This window comes from Aquila chrysaetos, chromosome 2 (genome assembly GCF_900496995.4).
Source record: "Aquila chrysaetos chrysaetos chromosome 2, bAquChr1.4, whole genome shotgun sequence".
NCBI classification, from domain to species: domain Eukaryota; kingdom Metazoa; phylum Chordata; class Aves; order Accipitriformes; family Accipitridae; genus Aquila; species Aquila chrysaetos.
Window position 1 is genome coordinate 26,873,623 of NC_044005.1, and position 19,924 is coordinate 26,893,546.

The following is a 19,924-nucleotide window of genomic DNA, read 5'->3' on the forward strand; positions in this document are numbered from 1 at the left end:
TATGAAACAGGGAATGGACTGATGTCAGATATCCCTGGAGGTTAAGGGTTGGAAAAGGAGGCTAGAGAAACATGCACGAGAGAAGCAGTTGTGCTCAGGGAAGACCTCCTCCCATGCTGTTATCACAGTTAGGTCAAGCTCATCTTCTCCCCAACACCTCTTCAGTGCTCCTGGCTGGAGTGTGCATCTGTACCAGATGCTGAAAGCTTCCTTCACTTGCAATTTGCATCAGAGTAGCCTCATCCACACTGGTAATGGGTAGGACACCAACTGGAAGAAGACTGGGTGCACCACTGCTCCTCTGAGACAACCCTCAGTGGTGCCCATGTGTGAGATGGGGTCTGCGCCGGTCCAGACCAAGGCACCATCCCACTGCCTTTGTATCCAGAAGTCAGGAACACAGCAATTAGTGTCAGGGCTTTGTTATTCACATGGGGATGCTAACTCTTCCAGTCCTAGCATATGGAGCACACCTGGCTGATTATCTTCTCAACCTCCACACCCCTGGGCTCAGCACTGGCCAAAGCCCAGGGCAAGCTTTAGGAGCTTTCCCAGCCTGTCAGTTAGGGGCAAGGCTAGCACACTGTAGAAACCCAGGGGAACTGTTCTCCACCTCCTTCTACGAGGGGATCACTACCACAAGGACATTGTGACAGCTCTCCCATCTCTTTCTTACCCTGAAATGAGTTCAAACTGCTGTATTCAGGCCTGAAACAAGAAGGACCATGTAAGGATGAGATGGTCTCCCTGTCTCACACCTCTGCCTTTCCAGATGGCAAGCCATGCCCTGCCTGCCCTCTTCAGTGCCGCACTGAGCTACTTCTTGCTTGACAATGGTCAGAGCTGCCTCCAAGGTTCCTAGCTTCCCCAGGCCCACAGCTGCTAACACAGAGAACCACCAAAAATGGCTCTGGTATCAGCTCCACCATCCCACTCAGCCATGAACGCACCCAGCATGGTCAGACCTGGCACATGCTGCCGCAGTACTGAGCTCTGGCCATTGCCCACCGTGGCCTGACCCAGACAGAGCACAGGAGGATGGTGTATGTAAAGGTAACATTTACTGAGAGATACAGAACTGAGTATTATGAAGGACATACATGGATGGAGAGGGTAGCGACACCACTGCGGAGGGTGGCTTGGACCCCCTTCCCAGCACGCCGGGGAAGGGGCCGGACGCTACCAGACAAGTAACACAATGGAGATAACTGTGGCATATGCGTTTGTAACAAACAGACCATCATAACATACATTTCTATGGGATCACATCTAGTGATTATATAAATCCATATAGAGATCGCTGTATAAAAACTTTGTAAAAAATACTTTAAAAAAAGTGTAAAAATGTGCATTCAAAAGCACGGCCGACACGGACAGCTGGGCTGTAAACATTATACTGAGAGTGTGCTTGTGGGGGGCGCCTGCGCCACCGAGCCCTGACAGGGCTGCCCACCGGACGGGGCTGCGTCAAGTGTTGCGGTTCTTGGGTTCGGGTTTCCCTCCGGAGTGTGCGCCAGGAGCGGCGGCAGCCTCTGGGCAGGGCACCAGTGGGCACCGCGCAGCCGCTGCTCCTCCGTCTGCGGCCCCTGCTCCCCACAGGGTGCGTGGTCCTCACGGGACGTTCTGCGGCGGCGTGGGCCCCTGGGGCTGCAAGCAGGCTGAAGGGCCATGATGAGGTATCACAGGGAGGTTGCCCTCACCGGCGCCGCTAGCCCTGCTCCCGGGTTCAGCCTCAGAGTACATGGTTGACAGGTTCCTGATCTTCTCTGTCCCTATATTTGTTTGGTCCATAGTTCCCAAGGAAGCCCACTGGGTCCTGGCTGCACCAGGCCTGGGTGCACAGTTCTTCATACAGTACATACATTAGAGACCCTAGAAGACCCTGCACCACTGTCTCCTCCTCCTGGCCCAGTGCCACCTTCACTTCTTCTCTAGCTGCTCCAGCAGAGGGTTGGCTTCACTCTCGGGCGTCTTGATGCTGTCTGTCCGCACGATGCAGGTGGGACGGTGCCGGTTCAGCATCAGGATCAGCTGCTGCCTCTCCTGTTTCAGCTCTTCTATCTGGGCTTTCAGCTCAGCGTTCATGAGCTCCAGACGCTCGGACTCCTAATGGGACAGAAACACAACCGCATGTGACTTTACTCCCAACAGGACGAGATACAAGGAGAAACAATTTGGCCAACAAGCCATCTCTGCTCAGTGCTACCCCTCAGCCCCTGCAGCGCAGGACCAGCCTGAAGACCTGCCAAGGCACCAGCTCCCTCCATGCAGTGCATCCCCAGCCCTGCTGCCTTGTGTTACCTAGTGCCACCGCAAGGAAATACACAGCCACCTCCTAGCACAGGTCTCTGCGGCACCACAGCAAAACCCCTGCCTGGCTGCTTTCCATGGTCTGGAATGGTGTTTGGAAACAAACCCACGTTTAAGTTTTAACCCCCCATCTGCAAGGATCTGCCTTTGTGAAATGGCTCCTTATGCTCCCTCTGTGTCATTTGCCCATGTCCTACCACCCCTTGCAGAAGAGCAGCAAGGTGCTGCGAGAGTTTTTCTGCCTTGGGGTCATGGGTGAGAGGGCATCTGGCCTCTGAACGGGGAAACCTTCAGGAATTTGGGCAAGGGGCCAGCACGCTGTTGGCTCCTGTCCTGTGCCACACTCCCACAGGTGCTCCTGCTCCAGCACTGAGGCAGGGACAGTATCAGCCCTCTCTCCCCCAAGCCCAGAACCCACCTCCAGCCCTCTCCAGCCCTGGTACCATGGGCACCGGGATGCCACCACACGTGGCCACCACTTTCAGCCTCATGGGAAGGGGGAAAACGCGCCTGTATTTTCCCAGATAAGGGCACAGGAGAAGGCGAAGCAGAGGGCCAGTTCAGAAGGGAATGTTGCCTGCAGCCGGGGCACCTTTCTAGGGATGTGCCCCTGCCAAGGTCCCCACTGTGCCCTGGGACAGGTCAGGCCACCCACCCGCTGCAGGAACTCCGTCCTCTCCTTCTTCTTGTTACGACATCGTGCTGCTGCTACTTTGTTTTTCTCCCGGCGCCTTTTCCTCCTCTCCTCTTCCTCGTCCAGCTGCAACGAGAAGCAGAAGCCCAGGTCAGAGCCGGCAGGTGTGGGGCAGGGCAGGAGGTAGGGGTGAGAGCCTGGCAGCCCCACCGGTGGCAGGGCAAGAAGAGGGGTGGCAACTACCCGTGCCAGTGGCCGCCAGCAACATGGTCTAATCCTCACCAGGAACCAGGCGTGGTGCCATCACAGCCCCTAACTCCACTCTATGGGGACATGGGGAGGGAGACCAGTGTGGTACCCACAGCTGGGGACCTGGCTGGCAGGAGACAGACAACTCTTTGCAGGGCTGCTCCTTCCCTGAGAGAAGGCAGAGACAAGGGGAGTAGAGCCCCATGCCGCAAAGACAGGCACAGTTTGTCACACAGACATCTACAGGCACAGCTCCGTGAGCATGGTCATTCAAAGCATCACACGTGCAGCCAAGGGCGAGAGGCAGAGAAACCTGAAAGATCCCCCAGCTGGGCCTGGCTGTTCCCCCTTTTCCAGTACATGGGACTGCCTGCTGCAGCTTCAGCGCTGGCCAAGTCACAGGGCCACCACAGTAAGGTGGGGACAGGTCCCACATCCCCTGTAAAGAATCAGGACATGGCAGTACCTGCACTGTTCTCCATGACTCAGTTGCTCTGCGCTGACTCAAACCACACAGGCCAGGCCAATAAGCCCTATGGGTTGGAAACCCATAATCAAAGTATTTAGGGATATTTACTACAAAGCCTGTGTAAATGGCCTATGGCATGCTTGCATCCAAGAACCCAAACCAGCTCCTTCAAGAAAAATCCGAGTGCTGGAAAGCCCTGCAAAGTCAGCATCCAGGTTACACTTTGTAGCATGACTAGAGAAGAAAAGGTCCCCAGTGCCTTCATCCACATTTGGCCTGGGACTCCAAAATTTGAGATGTCATACTGAACTGCCTTGTTCCTATCAACTGATAGCTGACAGCACACATCTTTTCAAATGCAGTGGCAGCAACATTTGCCTTACAAGCATTTCCACAGCCTATTTGCACCTTTTCTAAGGGCAGCTCGAGTCTGAGAAGGCAGCCACATCCTTCCCTTCATCCCTCCCTGAGTCAGTGTGGTTGAGCGACACATCTCCTAGACGAGCCTCTCACAGCACACACTATCTAAACACCCTTGTTGCTCTAGCGCCTGGGCTTAGTCAGCTCAAAAGGAAAGTCAGAGATTCCCAATGCCAAGGCCACAAAGTGGTGGTGGCAGTGGGGGGCCACCAGATTACCCCACATGTAGGTACACCAGTGGTACCTGCAGGAAACGAAAGCTGCAGGTATCTTTGCCCACGGCAAACTGTGCACACCGCTAACATTCACTGAGTCCAAAGCCCACTAATCAAAACATCTTAATGTGATGTGTAAGGACAGGATGAAACATTGACTTGGCAGACTTAAGGTGAAGAGGTACCTTAAAGTAAGCTGCATGGCCAATATGCAGCATGTAGCACGCTTTAAAAGACAATGTCCAGGTTTTATAGCACTAATAGCTTTTGCACCTTCTCTACCTTACTTCCCAAGCATTATACCAATGTTGCTATTTTATTTATTTTTGGGGCTAAAATATTAAGCAAAGTCAGCACAAGCTATGCACAGACTCCCGTAATGGCAGGCTGCCACCATTTCTTTTCCTTTGCCAATGCAGTGCCATGGGGCATCATGCACCACACCTGGGAGAACCAGGATGGGAACTGCACTGATGCCCCCAAGTCCAGTTAGAAATGGCCAGCTCTCACTACACCCATGTACCTCAGATGTGGCAGGTGTTAGCAGAAGTGACCAGGAAGGCTCTAACTCCATGCTCTGCTGCCTTTTCCTCCTGGCAGGACCAGGATACCCTGCAGCAAAGGCACAAGCAGCTCTTACAAAATTTCCACACAGAGTTCAAGAGGAGGTGGACATCAGGATAGCTACCACTCCCCTCTGCACACTTACCAACCACTCATCTACCCCTTAGATAGCTTCTCGGCCTTTTAGTTCAAGGACTATTAGGAGGGTGCAGACAGGGGATGTGCTCACAGCTCCAAAGCTCAAGAAACACACCCCAAACTTTCCTGCAAAGTACATCTTGGGTTGTAACAGGAACTGGAAGAGTAAACAGCAACTGCACAAGCCTCAGTATCCCTGGGAACTGCCTGACACATTTCCATGCCCTGTTGCTTCATTCAGTGAGAATCAAAGAATAAATGACCTGTCCCTGTCCCCTTCAGCTTCCCCACCACCCCACAGAGGGCCCACCAAGGGGCCGTGTCCTTTAGATGAGGTACAGATGCTCAAGGAGCATGGCTCAGCACAGATAGCAGCAGCTTGAACTCTTGGCTCTGCTTTTTGACCACAGCTCCTGTAACTTCAAGAAAGCAGGTTTCCCCCTCTCCGCTTCTGCTTGATTTCAGTTCAAAAAAGTGACATGGCCCTGGTGCTGGGGGTTAGGACCCTACTCAGAGGCACGAGGAACAGTGATGGTGTATCACCCCACAGCATGTTTCAGTAGCCGATCTCCAGGGGAGCCCTGTGGGTAGAAGGTCTGGGGTTGCCTCCTGAATTGCTTCAGTCAGCAGCATCAGGGACTGAGGTGATCATCAGCCTGAGGGGCAGGGCTCTGTCCCAGAGGGAGCACCCCAGGCAGGTTTTGATGGTGGAGGAGCCCGGCAGCACCCGTCTCCAGCTGCCCCAAGAGGAGGGCAGCCTGCCCAGTGGGGCTGTCCACCACCCTGTGGGGAAGCCAGCACCCAGCACCCACTGGGTGGGTTTTGCGCACCAGGGACAAACACCCCAGTGCCGGGAGATGCTGGTCCCCCCAGCACAGCAGAGAAACTGCCTGCGCCCCAGCTCGTGGGGAGCAGCCTGCCCTCCCAGGTGCCGCGCAGAGCATGGCATGCCAGCACCCAGCGTCCCCAGGCTCCAGCTCCCTGCAAGAGGAAAGCAGCTGCGGGTTGCATTGCAAAATTATGCGTGGGCAGCTTCTTGGCTGCTCATGGGATAAGCAGCTACTGCTTCAGCTCCCCCAGGCTTTTGCTGCAGAGCCTGTGCCAGGGGCAGCTCCATTTGCTGTCCTCAACTCCTCAGCTTCACAGGCCATGCAGGGGAGGAACCGGCTGCAGGGAAGGCGGCTGTGTGGGGGCTGCCAGTGGATTTCCCCTTATCTTTCCTCCACATGGTGTCTCAACAACTGGCTGAAATGACGCTCGGCTCTTCCAGTACCTGCTGCGAGGCAGAGCTGCCCTGTCCCTCTTATGCAGGGGCCAGTGAGACCACATCTCCATCCTCACCAAGCAAAAGCAGCTGTTGCAGGGCCAGCTCAGAGGTGCCCGAGGTGTCCCAGGAAAGGAGCTGTGCCCAGGAAGACAGGACAACTACAGACGCCCTCTTTCTTCCCCAACCCATGAAGGGAGGTGGGCATTGCACCCCATTTACTGCATGATACTCAGGCCAAGAGCTTGGGACAGCATTTGGCTTCAGCTGCCAACCCACGACTATTTTGCCCATAGAGGGACCAAAGCCATTAGCATCCCCAACGCCCTTCTGATGGCCTCTTGCAGCATCCTAGCTTCAGTTCCTGCCATTGTGGAGCTGCCCAGTCCTTCCCCAGGTGATCTCCATGGGATGCTGCATGAGCTGACTGGACACCCCTTGGGCAAGGAGCTCCTGTGCAAGGTGATCAGATGGACTCTATCATACCAATTCTCCCCGCAGGAGTCCACTGCGAGGGGCTGGCAGGAGGGAACTGGCACCCTCCCCGCAAGTGGGCCTGGGTGCTGTTGAGCTTTTGCCATAAGAGTTTGGCCAAATCAAGTGTCAGCACCATTTGGAGAGTGGGGTGCTCCCTGGAACTGATGTTTTACCCCCTTCAGCTCACAGCTCATCACGGGCAGCTTTTCACATCATCTAGCACCTCCTCCTGACGTCTCCAGAGAATGCACATCACCCCATCCTCACAGAGCATCATCTGAGGTACCTTCACGCAGAAGTAAATGCACTGTTCAGACGGGTTGTTTATCAGACCTTCTGACAGCAGCCACCACCCTCAGTAACGTGGGGCCTCTGAACTGACAGGTTTCCACCTCCGTCTGCTGGCAGTGGGAGGTGCAAACACTCACCACCACTACAGCAAGGGTCAAGGAGTCAAAGACTGGACAACAAAGACTTGAGACAGCCATGCAAGGAAAATGCTCTGCAACTGCCTCCCAAGTCCCTGCAGCCTGGTTCTGACATGCCAGCCTGTGGTACCAAGCAGAAACCACCCATCTTGCCCATCCCACCAGTCCCAAGGTGAAGCCAGGGCCCCCCACCCCAAGCGGCGGGGCAGGGGCAGCCCCAGCCAGCAGCACCTGCGGCGCAAGCTGAATCACCGCTGCCGCTCAGCACCGCTCACCCACATGCCTGGTCCCCACGGGAAAGGCAACACCAACACCAGCAGCACCAAGGGCTCGTCTGCACCGGAGATGGGATGAAAGCATCCCTCTGACGGACTGCGCAGCTTCTCCTTTGGGTGCATGCCCCGACCTAGGGACATGTTGGCTGCGCCAGACCCCACTCCGCAGGCAGGGTTTGAGTTCAGCCAGCTGCCAATGGTTGTGTGGGACTGGTCAGGTCTGGGACACTGAGGCCACCACTCCCAGCCCATGCCGCAGGGACAGAAATTCAGGCATGGGGAAGAGGCAGCTGGTGGAGCAGCTGCCAACACATGTGCACATCACCGAACAGGCAGCATGACATGCTTATAAAACACATTGCTGGCCACCCTGGCAGGAAATCCAAGCACAGGCAGGAGAGAAACCTAGGCAGGTGCAGGCAACAGCCCTGCAGGGCCATCTGCAGCCAGCAGACCCCAAGACTCACCTCACTTTTCACAGGCTGGGGTCTCTTCCCAAGCTTCACCTCCAGGAACTGGAGCGGCGAGATCATGGCCCCGATGTTGCGGATGTCGGCGTACTTCAGCTCCTCGGTGGTCAGGGCTGTGCTAGGTAGTCCCGTCAAGGGGCCGAGCCCAGGCAGTGCACCAGCCGTCAGGGACGGGTCGGGGATCTGCCCTGGCATCATAGCAGGGGAAACAGCTTCGTGGCCTGGAGGGAGAGTGAGACACAGCCCATTACAACCCAGTTACAAGGCCTCACGACACAGCACAAGCCAAATTTATTCTACAGTCCCATCACCTAACAGGCTGCGAGCCAGGGAAAGCAGCCGCTCTTCCCCAGGGATGTCAAAGGCAAGCACTAACAGAACCTGGGTGATAGAAACCAAAATATATGAATCCTGCTAAGAAGGATACACTACTGGTGTGTAGATCAGGAAGGGAAGAGACCTGAGAGGCAAAGCACTAGAAGAACAGGAGCTAGCTGCAATGACAGTGATGTGGTCCCATGGACTACCGCTTTTGGCAGACCTTCCTCAGGAGTGCAGAAGATCAAGGCTTACTCTTAACTAAGTTTTGGTTAATGTGTAGGTTATCAGGACAAGAAGAAAATGGCTCAAAGAAGACCACAATATGCCTTAGGCTAGATTTCTTCCGGGCAGGCTCAGCCTGCTGGTCAGGGCTGGGACACGGCACACAGGGACCAGGGATAAAACCACAAGAGAAAAACCTGCCACTGAACAAACATCTCCCAGCACAGACATGAGGAAGCGAAGGCTGGAGGGGAGGGGAAATGAAGCAATGTGCAAAAGGCTTCTTCTACCAGCAAAGAAAAAAACCTGCAGCTCAATTGAGAATAGGATCAGGACAAACTTTGGCAAGTCACTCATAGGCAGAAGAAAGGGAGTTACCAGGAAATATGAAGGACAAGCAGCTAAGAAATAATATTATATCTAAAATGGGAAGCCCAAAGAACTGGAGCTGTTATATCACCCAAAAAGCAAAGGGAGCAGGTGGTTGTTGGCTACAGCACAAGTACATCCCTGCTTGTTTAACTGGCCTGGGACACTCACAAGTGACCCAGTTACAACATGCAGAGTCAACTTCTGTCCACACAGCAACCATTCCCTCCCCGCCCTCAACTCAACCACATGTTCCACTGCTCATGCACTGCTCTCCTTGTTCTGCTCAGCCAGACTGGTCCCAGCACGCTCCAGTAGCCTCCAGGCATCCACCCCATCCTGTCCCTGCACCAGGAGGCACCCGTGCAGTGGGGAGAGGGACCAGCGATGGCAGGAGAGAGAAATAGGCTAACAGAGTGGACCCAACATCTCACTGAGCAGCTTCCCACAAGCACTAGAGCCAGTCACAAGGCAGGATTCAACGAGCAGTTGGGCAAACTCATGAAAGAGGGGTCCACAAAGGACCATCAGTCTGCACAAACTCCTGGAAGCTCAGACAGCACCAACTGCCAGAGTGAGGAGGTGCATTAAGCAAGGGATAACATGCACTTGCCCTGCTCTTTCCAAAGCATCCGCTCTCAGCTGCTGAGAGACCAGGTAACAGGCAATGCAGACTTCAGGTCCAGGGCAATACAGCTGTGCCAAGTAGAGGCACCCACGCATTGTCAAGCCAGCTGCCACAGTTGCTCAGCACTTGCCATCCTGGCGTGTAAATCTATGTCAGTACCAGGCTGAAAACTCGAGTAAAGCTGTATGTGAGATAGGACTGTTGGATCACGGAGTCACAGAACAGTTGAGGTGGGGAGGGACCTCTGGAGATTGCCTGGTCCAACGCCCCTGCTCAAGTAGGGTCAGTGGGAGCAGGTCAAACAGGGTTAATCATGACAAGCAGAGAAGTTAAGGATTTCTTGGTGGTGGCGCATCTCTTTACCTAGGTTATTATTTGGTATATTTGTTCATGCGGAGGAACAGGAGATGAGCAGCAGAAGGGAAGGAAAGCCAATCATACAGGTTAGTCAAGGGTAGAGAGGCTAATGCAAGCTCCACAACTCCCAGCACAGGTGCTGTGCAAGCCATACTGGGGTGACAGACAAGGGGGTTTGCATCAGAGCGCACCTACAAGCTGCAATATGCTGTGAGCTGTCATACACTCTAATCTGCCACCAAAGAGGTCCAGGTGTCAGCACGAGATGTCCCCCGACAGAGTTTGCTCAGCCAACAGCAGCGGTGACCGACGGGACTTGAGAAAGAGCATGGAAAGCAAATGCAGGAAGACCATGACCATAAAGAGCTGGCAAGCAGGAATCCACCCCTCTGCTCCAGTCGTCCTTCAGGAGGAGAGACCAGAAAGAATAGAGCAGGCTGGTGTTCAGCAGTGCTGGTATGCAGGAGGAGGAAGCTGGGCCCAGGGAGGTGATCTGCACAAGAACATTAAAGCCTGAAAATGAGAAGATGGGAAAGATAGGAGAGATGAGTAACTTCTGAAGCGAAGTGATACTACCTGATGAAATGGACTTCTGCCCATTTAGTGACAGAAGAGAAAGAGAAAATACTTGGTAATGATACTTGACCTCAGAAAAGACTAGGCATCAAATTGTTGAGATTGCAAGGACCTAAACTGATCCAAAATATTTGTTCTTCCATAGCGATCTCTAAACCAGCCAGCTGTAATTCCACATCTGCAGTGGCTGCTGTGTACAGTGTCAGGAGATGCCCACTTGCAGCAGGGCTCTGAAGCTGCACGCTACCTCCCTCCCCTTCCTTTCAGGCCCATACACAGCTAAGATGCTTCACTCCTCCAGAAACCGGGCACCATCCTACCCTAGGCTGCACTCCAGACAGAAAAATGCAAAAAGTTATTTGGGGACTATGCCTAAATCCCTACCATCTTCCTCAGAGACTGTCCCTCTCCAGCAGGAAAGCACCAGGCCACTGAGGTGGCATGGCAAAGGAGAGGTGACTCCAGAGGCTCTTCCCAGGACATACTGCCACAGGACTCAGCTGCGTGGAGTTAAATTCAGTCTACCATTTTGGGATAGCTGGACACACTGCCGAGCTAGTCACTTCCCAGCTGCTGCCACTAAGACGACATGCTGCGGCACTGGGGAAGAAGCCTGCCAACAGCAGCACACCCTGGGCCAGCTGCTGCACTCCCCCTCCCCAGCAATCCCATAGATGTCCATCCCCAGCTTAAACAGTCTGGGCTTAAGTAAAAATAATTAAAAAAAAAAAAAAAAAAAAGTAAAAGTAAATGAACACCCTCTGGAAGTCTCCCTCCTGCAAATACCACATGTGAGCTGCTATGGCACGCACTGATTTGCGGCCCTGACCCACCCTTTCACAGGCTTCAGGCTGGGAACTGACCTGAGCCCAGCACTGGATGCCTAAATCCATTCTGGACTTGGGGGACCTGGTTTTAATTTGTTGTCTTCCATTATGACATGCAGCTGGCAGCACCCAGGTGCTGGGCTGGATAGTCCAGGTCCTCAGCTAGACTGAATTCAGGGTCACTGCAATTTATGAAATAAGGAGGGAGGAGAAATCTGTTCTCCAGACTGTAGGACTACCTGGCCACCGAGCACCCCCCTGCACTCCTGAGCCTGGGGCAGCTCCCTGGGGACAACTGGCTAAAGATTTGAGAAAACATTGTGTTTTCTCTGGCCCACTTTTTCTTTCTACCTCTTTGATCTGGTAGCTTAATATGACTTGAAATAGCCTCTGTACCAGTGTGACATCAGGCATAGGTTGGAGTGAAGGAGCTGGCCCAGTACTTAACATGCTCTAAAAACTTATCCTAGATCCAGGCACTGCATTGCCGAAGCCCACATCACACCTGAATCGGTGTAAACTAAATCTAAAGCTGTTGAAACCAAAGCACCAGGAGCCACCTGGAAGAACATGAACCTGCACATTAAGATGAGCTGAGAACTAGGTGGGAAAGGGGGAAGTGACTTCTACAACCAAGATCTTGCTCAGGGGTCAGGAAGCTCAGGAACACATTGAGAACTGCCAAGAGTCAAGCTGAGTTAGACCTTGGAGAGGAACGTAAAGCCATTCCCAGCAGGGCTATAACTATGGAAATGAGAAGGGAACAAGGAGAGATGCCATCCCCCTCTGCAGAGCAGGGATGCAGCGACAGATCACCCTGCCCAGCCCTCAAAGCCCCTCAGTCCCAGGCACTGTCACTCCCGGCCGATCGGAGGGACTCTCTTGTTCCGCTCCTTTTGCCTCTTCCTCCTGTAAGAGAAGCTTTCCTTCCATCCCAAGTCCCAGATACTTTTACCTTCTTTTCTGGTTAACGCTAGGAGGTAAGAAGTTGTATTTCAATCATGTCAAAAAAGCCAAGGCATGTAATTCTGTTTAATACTTTGGTCTTCTTTCCGAGGCCATTACCCTGGAAGACACTGACATGCCTGCCTATAGCTTCAGCATATTTCTACCACGTTTGCATGGTAGGGCAGAAATAACTTCCAAGTTCAAGATTTGAGTTTGACTTTTAAGTTGCAGTTTTTCAATAGCCATATCTTGCTGGATGGGGTGAATATGGCTGGTGCCTTGCCAATTCCTAATTCCTTTCTGGATATTCCCTTGCAGTGTTTATTATTTCTAAGGCACATGAACCAACTCACTTCTGTATTCCTTCACTTTCTAACACAGTGCTTTAGCTGGGATTCTTATTAGATTTTTTTCTTTTCATAACTGATTATTAACACAGTCTTTTTTTCCTCAATGCCGGGCAGTCTTTCAATGTCCCCTTACACGAGCCGAGAAACTTTGTGTCTTCAGTAAAACCTAGCTTTCTGGTCTCCTGCGGCTGAACCACACAATTCCTGCATTGTATCAGCTATGCTTTTTCACATAATGAAGCCAACAGCAAAGCAAAGCAGCAAGGGGAAAGAGAAAGTGCAGTCTTACATCTGACACTGGGATCTGCGTGACGCCAGCTGCTCAAGTTTACATTCACTGTAGCTGTGGCTTCTGCGCTGATGCTATTCATCATTTCATGCCACGACATCAAGATGCTCCAGAGTGAATTAAGAGACAGAGAAGGCTTTCTTAAAACTTCAGTTCAGCGATGAGCAGCTTGTGTCATTCAATGCTCTCTTCAACAACTATCCTCACAGCAAAAATCTGGTCAACACGTGATTTCATGGGTCAAAATTCAGTTTGCATTTCCTTAGCTTTGCCTCTATACTCCCCTTGTTCCGGTTAAAATGCTGTAACACAAGACTTGACCTCTTGCCGAAATGTCTGTAAACCCTCTTAATTATTACAGTCACTTTTGCATCCTTGCTTTGGCACTGTTCTTGTTGTGGTCTTGGTCAACCTCAGGTCAACCTCAGTTATTTTATTTAGCAGTCTCATCCCCAAAAAGCTGACAACAGTACAGCTTCCTTTGCTCACCTTGGTTTTGCTGCATCTTTCCCATCAGTGATGAGTGTTTCTGTGCTTTGTCCCCCAATTATGTCCTTATGGTCAACAGTCTGTGACACTGGTTGATTTAGTAATTCTTAAAGGCAGCACCCATTACTCATAGTTTTTCTCCTATTGCCGGGGTCTACTATCTTCTGGAGCCCGCGACTTAGTGGGAAGAAGCTTTACTAAGCTGTTACCGTCCCATACTGTTGCTCAGCTTCCTCAGTGAAACTGTCCCTGCATACCCTCCTATTCTTTCTCCTGCAGTTCTAAATCTTCATTTGCTTGGGTTTTTTTTTTTTCTTCCCATACTGGTTTTGCTGTAGCTTTTTCTGCGGACTCTTTTTGTTTGGTTTTTTTTTTTTGAAGGATCTGATGTTTTGCACAGCAGTTATGGCATAAATCTAACATGTGTAGGCATAATCCACGTAACCCAGTGTCCCCAGGGGCTTGTACTCCAGTTCCTAGCCTGTATTCACACCCCTCCTGCCACCTCTTCAGTGCTATTCTTACCCACAGACTAAAACTGGCACAGGAATGCCTACCTGTGCTGAAACCATACATTCATTTCCCTGTGCAGAAATGGCCTTACTTTGTATCCACTGTTCCCCCAGGACCATCCTATGCATCCTCACTTACCCAGAGGTGCTGTTTGCTTCTTTATAAACCCAAAGCAGTTGCTGCTGCTGTGTCAACAGTATCATCATGCAGAGAGGACCATGACAGCCCAAAGCAAGCTCCGACAGTCACACTTCAATTTAAATTGCCATTACTGTCTTATCTCTGCTGTCAGCTTCCTCGGCAAGAGTGAGGGCTGTTTGCAACCTTATTTTCAATTTTGCTGTCTGTAAATCATGGTTTCTTCCAACATAAGGTATTTTATACTGTCTGACATCTGCAATGGTTGATCCAAGTACCCTTCCAATGCTCAGAGAGCCAGTCTAGCACCTAATACTGCCAGCCAGCAGATTCTGACACTCTGTAAATACCAGCATGTTTCTCTTTTGCCCATGTTAAGTGCTGCACTAAGGCAAAGTCTGTCCTACCAGCCCCTCTCCGTGCTGCCTGAAAAACCAAGGCCGTGCTTGCCTGTTGTCCTCTCACTCCAGGCTCAACCTGGGTGCCTGCCATTACTTGTCAGCTGCCACACATCGGACCACTGCCAAAGTCTGCAAGCCACCATACAAGCAATCTTTGATCTCTTCATCAGTGTGTTAGCACTTAACATACTATCGCCATTTGTATGTACTGTCTTGGAGCACTTAAGTCACAGCAATTAGCCTTTCATCTGCTCCTTGCCAACAGGCAATAATTCTGCTGTGGAGATCAAAAGTAATGCTACCATCCATGAGAAGCAACTTCTGGTTCCTTAGATTTTACTATGGCTTTATTGTCATTTTTTACTTTTTTTAGCTCCTGGCTATCAAGTTCGCTCAGCCTGCATGTCATACATTGCATCTTTCTAGTTCCTTCTGTTGGCAGAAGGATGATTTACATGAAAGCCCTTTCCTGACATCCCCACTTCTCATGCCCCAAGAATGTTACTTCCTAAACAAAGACAGGGCAGTTGCCTATCACTCCTTTGAAGGACAGAGCCACTTGCTTTTTTTCTATCTGGACTCTTCTGGCTGGGGAGACTGCAGGACGCTCAGGGTCACTGGAGCCTACAGACCTCCCTCCACTTCAAGGTTCAGCCCCCAGTCAGTGCCACGTTAAGCACAACGAAGTTGAAGGCAGAAAGCCACTACCCCATATTCCCAGTGCCACAAGTACCTAGCCATGCAATTACAGCTTTCTTCTGTTGTCTAAAATGCAATAGTCTCCCATTGCCACACAAATGCCATCTACTCTAGAGGAGTCTGATGTATCTAGTTTCGATTAGTACCTTACAGCAGGTCACCCCATCTCCTGTCTAGCTTCTTCTGGTCGACATTGTTAAAAAGCAGTAACTTGCAGTGCCAGAGCCAAAGGCCACGCTGATCAGTATCAAAGTTATTTGCCAACCATCAGAACACAGCAGCAGCCAAGCCCTTTGGTTGTAACCAGTCTTTTCAGATACCCATGCAGTAGTGCTGGCAAACATGGACTTTAACAACAGTCACTGTGCATTCATTCATTCATCTGCTGAACCTGTTGATGCCAAGGAACCCACCACCTGTAGCGTACTGAAGAGCTGCAGTGACACCCACTGGGAAAAAACTGTGCATGCCCTCTATTTACCAAGGACCTAACATAACTTAGTGTTTTATGGCATCAGGGAGATTCCCCTTTATTTAAAGGCCAGTTTAAGGCACGATCACAGCATGGCTTACCAAGCGCACTGAGCTGCAGCATGCCACTTCAGTATGCTAAGACACCATAGTACCTTGCTACCTCCACACTCCACTTCCATCCCAAGAGGAAGAGACAGCTCCTACAACCAGGCCCTGAGTTTGCAGGGCCAAAGAACCATCTGTGCCCTTCCCACAGACAGCCCCAGCTACTGCCCTTGCTGCTCCCTTCCTCCCACAAGCAACCCCACGTGGTGGGAGAAGAGCTGCAGGGTTTGTGAACACCCGTACATGTAATGTCCCATCCCTAACTCCCAAGCTCCAGTGAGTGAACTGCAGGGCCACAATACTGAAGAAAGGAAGGAGCTGTGAAGGACAGTTGCTGGGGAGATGGAAGTCTAAACCCATTTTGTGAGTGGGAACAGTCTGGCTCAGTCCTGCACATCTAGTTTCACACAGATGGCATGAGGAACATCCGAGTCATTCACAGACAGAAGGCTATGAAAACCTTTCTCGAAACCAGAATGCAGAGAGCCTTGCTGCCTCCCTCTTCTCCATCAGGGAGGCACGCAGCTCCCTGCACCGTACCCACAGGGCAGCCCGGAGTGGACAGCCTCTCCTCAGCAGAACTGCAGTTTTGCAGCCCCCCACCCAACTGAGTCCCACCATCAGGCCCCCACACCTGCCTGTCTGATGCTTTCTCTCCTTATCCCCATTTTGAGGAGGGGGGATTCTGGTCCTCCAATCCTCAGCTTTAGAAATACCCCCCCCCTTCGCCATTAGCAAAGCAGTCACCTCACAGTCCTTTTTCCCTGAGCATTTTCCTCCATACCTTCACAGGGTAGTAAAAAGCTCTAGTTTAGCATTACACTGCCCCCACCACTGCAATGCAGCGATTGACTTGTAAGCAACCTGTGACAGCAGGGTTTTGTACAGCACCTAGCATAGCAAGGCTCCTCTATTGCAATAATTAATTGCAATAACTGCAAACAATTGCAATTGATTATCACAGTATTACTATTAGAGATTGCAATTAATTATTTGTGGCAGACATTTAATAATGCTGCACCACCCACTGGACGGCAGTACAGAGCAGGAAGGTAAAAGCTATCCTATTTCTGCCTGAAGCAGCTCAAAGGGATTTGAGGAGGAAGGAATATGCTGGTCTGAGCTAGGCTGCAGCTCAGACACTGAGGCTAACGACTGACTTGCTGAAATCCCCCAGGACCTTCCATGACCACATGTGGTTAGGGCTGGAATCTTCTTCAAGAAGACAACCCTACTCCAGCACAGAGCTCTGCCCTCAGGGGCCAAGGATGGCCTCAATGATGAGAGGCCCCCCCCCTACAAATTCCTCAAAATTATGCCCTGAATGCCAGGGTCATCCACAAAGACCTCTAATCCATATAAAGACCACCTCTGGCTAGTTTGCAACAGCCCTGCTCAACTGAGAGGCCCATATAGACCTTCAGCTCCCTGGCTGCATATTAAAATAGCCTGCAATGTTTGGATTGGTACTCTGGACAGTCTGAGCAACTAAGAAATCCATGCAAGCAGCCAAAGATAGAGGGCATCAGGTTTGCCATGCCCCCCGATCCTTGCTGCACTGGCACTGCAGGACACATGCAGGCTGGCAAGGGGTCCATGTCACACACCAGGGCCGGGTCCACGGGGAACTGCCTACTGCAGTGAAAAGAGCCCCTCAACAGCTTCACGCTCAAGACGCTGCATGCTGCCAAGTACCTGGCCCAGGCAATGCAGCTGAAGTAGCAAACACTAGCACAGGGAAGGAGACAGCAGAGCAGATGCTCAGTCCTGCCTGCACTTGAGCAGCCTAGTTGGACACACTGCTCAGATGGAGAGGGCAGGAGGAGGAAAGAGGTGTGACGGAGTACCTACTCTTCCTTGGCAAGGACTGCAGGACAGAGACCTTTGCATCCTGTAAGGACAGAAACACTCAACGCTCAGCCGTGAAGAGGAGGGAGAAGCATCCATAGGTGTCTTAGCAAGGAGACAGAGGCAGCAACCTGCACATTAACTCTCAGCAGATCTTGTTAATCCCCCAGACCCCGGAAACCTGGGACAACCAATAGCTGCTTGACATAGGGACGGTTTGGACGGCAGCTCCTGCACCCACCCACTCACCCCGCAGATGGGCAGGTTTTTGCTTTTTTTAAATCCCTAGGAGTCATACTAAGAATCTGAGCTCCAACAACTGGCATTCCCAGATGTCCCCACACAAGCACTCACCAGCAATTTCCCAGTGCAGACTCTGGCAACAGCCTCCAGCCTCCAGATAGAGTTTTTCATGCAAGTTTTCTCAAAACTAGCTAAAAAATCCTGGTCTGAGCTGCAGAAGCATTTGTTTCTGCTGAGCTCTCGGAGTCCAAACACACACACACGCACACACACACAGTTTGGCAGTGGTTGTGTTCCAGGGCTGGTAATACAAGCCATGGAGCAGGCTGCCAAGACAAGCAAGAGAACGAGCCAGGCCCCGTTTCATTGGCCACCATACGCTGCATATGGCCCTGGAACCAGCCAGCACAGTGTTCTCACCCTCCTTGAAGGCATAGGAGACCCTGTGTTTTCAAATACACCTCCACAGGGCCTTCATTAAAGGAAAATGGAAACATAACGTGGCTCTTGCTCTCTTGGTATTTCTCCCTTTCCCCCAATTTGCTCTCAAACCTATTTCCCTTCCATGGAAAAAAGAAAAGCGCCTCCTGGAGCAGACCGTGCAAAAGAATGCAACTTCCATTCAACTCCATGCCTGACTGCTAAAGCGGACTTGGGACGGAGCGGTGGGGGAACCTCCAGGGCCCCTGTCCTTCCCAGGGCCCCGCGGGCTGGGGGCACGGCGCATCGCAACGCCAGCCCTCCCCGCGGCACAAACCCGGCGGCCGGAGGGACTCCGGAGCCCTCCCTCCCCTGCGCGCCCGGCCGACAGGTGAAGCGGAGGCAGGGGAGGGCACCCCAGAGCGGGGAGAGGCCGCTCCCCACCGCCCCGGCAGCGGATCAGGGCGGGGGCAGCAGCCCACTGCCAGGCACCCCCGCAAGGCAGCCCTAGCCCCCGCGCATAGCTGCCTGCGGGGGTAGCAGCCCTGCCCTGAGCCGCCCGGGCCGCTCCGCCCGCCCCGCCCCGCCCCGGACGGTCTCCCCACACCTCCGCGGTGCGCCCGACCGCTGGCAGCCGGGTCCCCCCTCCGCGCCCGGGGGGCAGCGCCTTGCCCGCCGCCGCGGGGTGCCGGGATGCTCCTCCGGGCGCCCCCCTCCCCCGCCGCCGCCCCCGCCCGCAATCCCGGCCCGCCCGGCGCCCCCCCCCCCCCGCCCGCGCCCGCACCCACCGTGCAGGGGGACCGGGCTGCCGGGGTGCCCGCGGGGCCCGGTCGCAGGGGCCGGGCGCAGGCTGCAGGCTCAGCCCCGCCGCCTCCGCCGCCCGGCTGCGCGGCGCTGCCCCGACCCCCGGGCCCCGATGTCGCCGGTGCCGGCCGCCGCCGGGGCGCCTTGGCCCGCCGCCGCCCCCCACCGCCCCGGTGCGCGCCTCCCGCAGGCTGTGGCGGGCGGCGGGGTGGGTTGCATCAGCCCCGGTTATATAGCGGCCCCTGGGCTGCGGGGAGGGGTCGGGAATGCGGAACCGGCCGGGCTGCCAGCGCCACACGTCAGGGAGGGCGGGGGAGCGCGGCCGCGGGGCGGGGAGCGCCGCGCAGGGGTGGGACTAGCCGGGGCACCGGCACCCCGCACCCCGGCGCCCCGGCATCCCGCACCCCACAGCCCGGCATCCCGCACCCCACAGCCCGGCATCCCCGCATCCTGCACCCCGGGACTCCGCACCCGCCACCCCTCGGCACCCCTGTGCCCTCCCAGCAGGCAGCCCCGGCCCCTCCGCACCACGGCACCTCGCACCCCCGACAGGGTGCGGGCCCCCCCCCCGCGCTCCTTTCCGCGCTCTCCCCCGCTCTCCGCTCCGCGCGCCCCCCCCCCCCCGCGCACGCCAGGACCCGGTCCCGGGCAGCCCCGGCGACCCGGCCCGGTGCCGCCGCAGCCCTGTCCGGGCCAGCCCGCACGGGCAGGCTCTGTGCAGAGCCCCCGCTCCTCAGTCCTGCACCTGGGAACAAGGAGGCAAAGGGCCAGAGACAGTGGCCAGGGCCCCCCAGCGCCCGCCCCACCTCACCCAGGGCAGCAGAGACGCAGGGGCAGGGAGGGCTGCAGGGCAACCCCGTTGCCCTGCGGGAAGCGAGCTCCTTCTCATCTCATCCCACCCCAGGCTGGCCTGCTCACGCCCGACATGATGCTGTCTCCCCTGTACACGGGTCAAGGGCTGTCAGCCCCAGCTCTGCCAGTCCTTTGACT

The 19,924-nt window shown here is 53.9% G+C and overlaps 1 protein-coding gene across 2 annotated transcripts; it reads right to left on the reverse strand.

Annotated features, from left to right (window-relative positions):
* Positions 1-1,044: 1,044 nt before the first annotated feature.
* JDP2 (Jun dimerization protein 2) lies at positions 1,045-19,207 on the reverse strand. Of its 2 annotated transcripts, none has more exons than XM_029997293.2 (4): positions 18,919-19,207; positions 7,911-8,134; positions 2,966-3,070; positions 1,045-2,106 (listed from the first exon to the last, which is right to left on the reverse strand). In XM_029997293.2, the coding sequence occupies exons 2-4, from the start codon at positions 8,109-8,111 to the stop codon at positions 1,921-1,923; spliced, it is 492 nt and encodes a 163-aa protein (XP_029853153.1). In that variant the 5' UTR covers positions 8,112-8,134; positions 18,919-19,207; the 3' UTR covers positions 1,045-1,920. The 2 variants fall into 2 exon arrangements, with proteins under 2 accessions (XP_029853153.1, XP_029853146.2); XM_029997286.2 differs by lacking the exon at positions 18,919-19,207 and adding an exon at positions 12,801-15,817.
* Between the last annotated feature and the right edge of the window lie 717 nt (positions 19,208-19,924).

Bases quoted from the DNA above. Each gene is read 5' to 3' on its own strand.
- JDP2 (XM_029997286.2), bottom strand. From the start codon at position 12,900: ATGTCGTGGCATGAAATGATGAATAGCATCAGCGCAGAAGCCACAGCT. The intron at 8,135-12,800 runs GTAAGACTGCAC...CTCTCCCTCCAG, and splicing joins CGCAGATCCCAGTGTCAGAT to GCCACGAAGCTGTTTCCCCT. The intron at 2,107-2,965 runs GTGGGTGGCCTG...CTGTCCCATTAG, and splicing joins GGACGGAGTTCCTGCAGCGG to GAGTCCGAGCGTCTGGAGCT.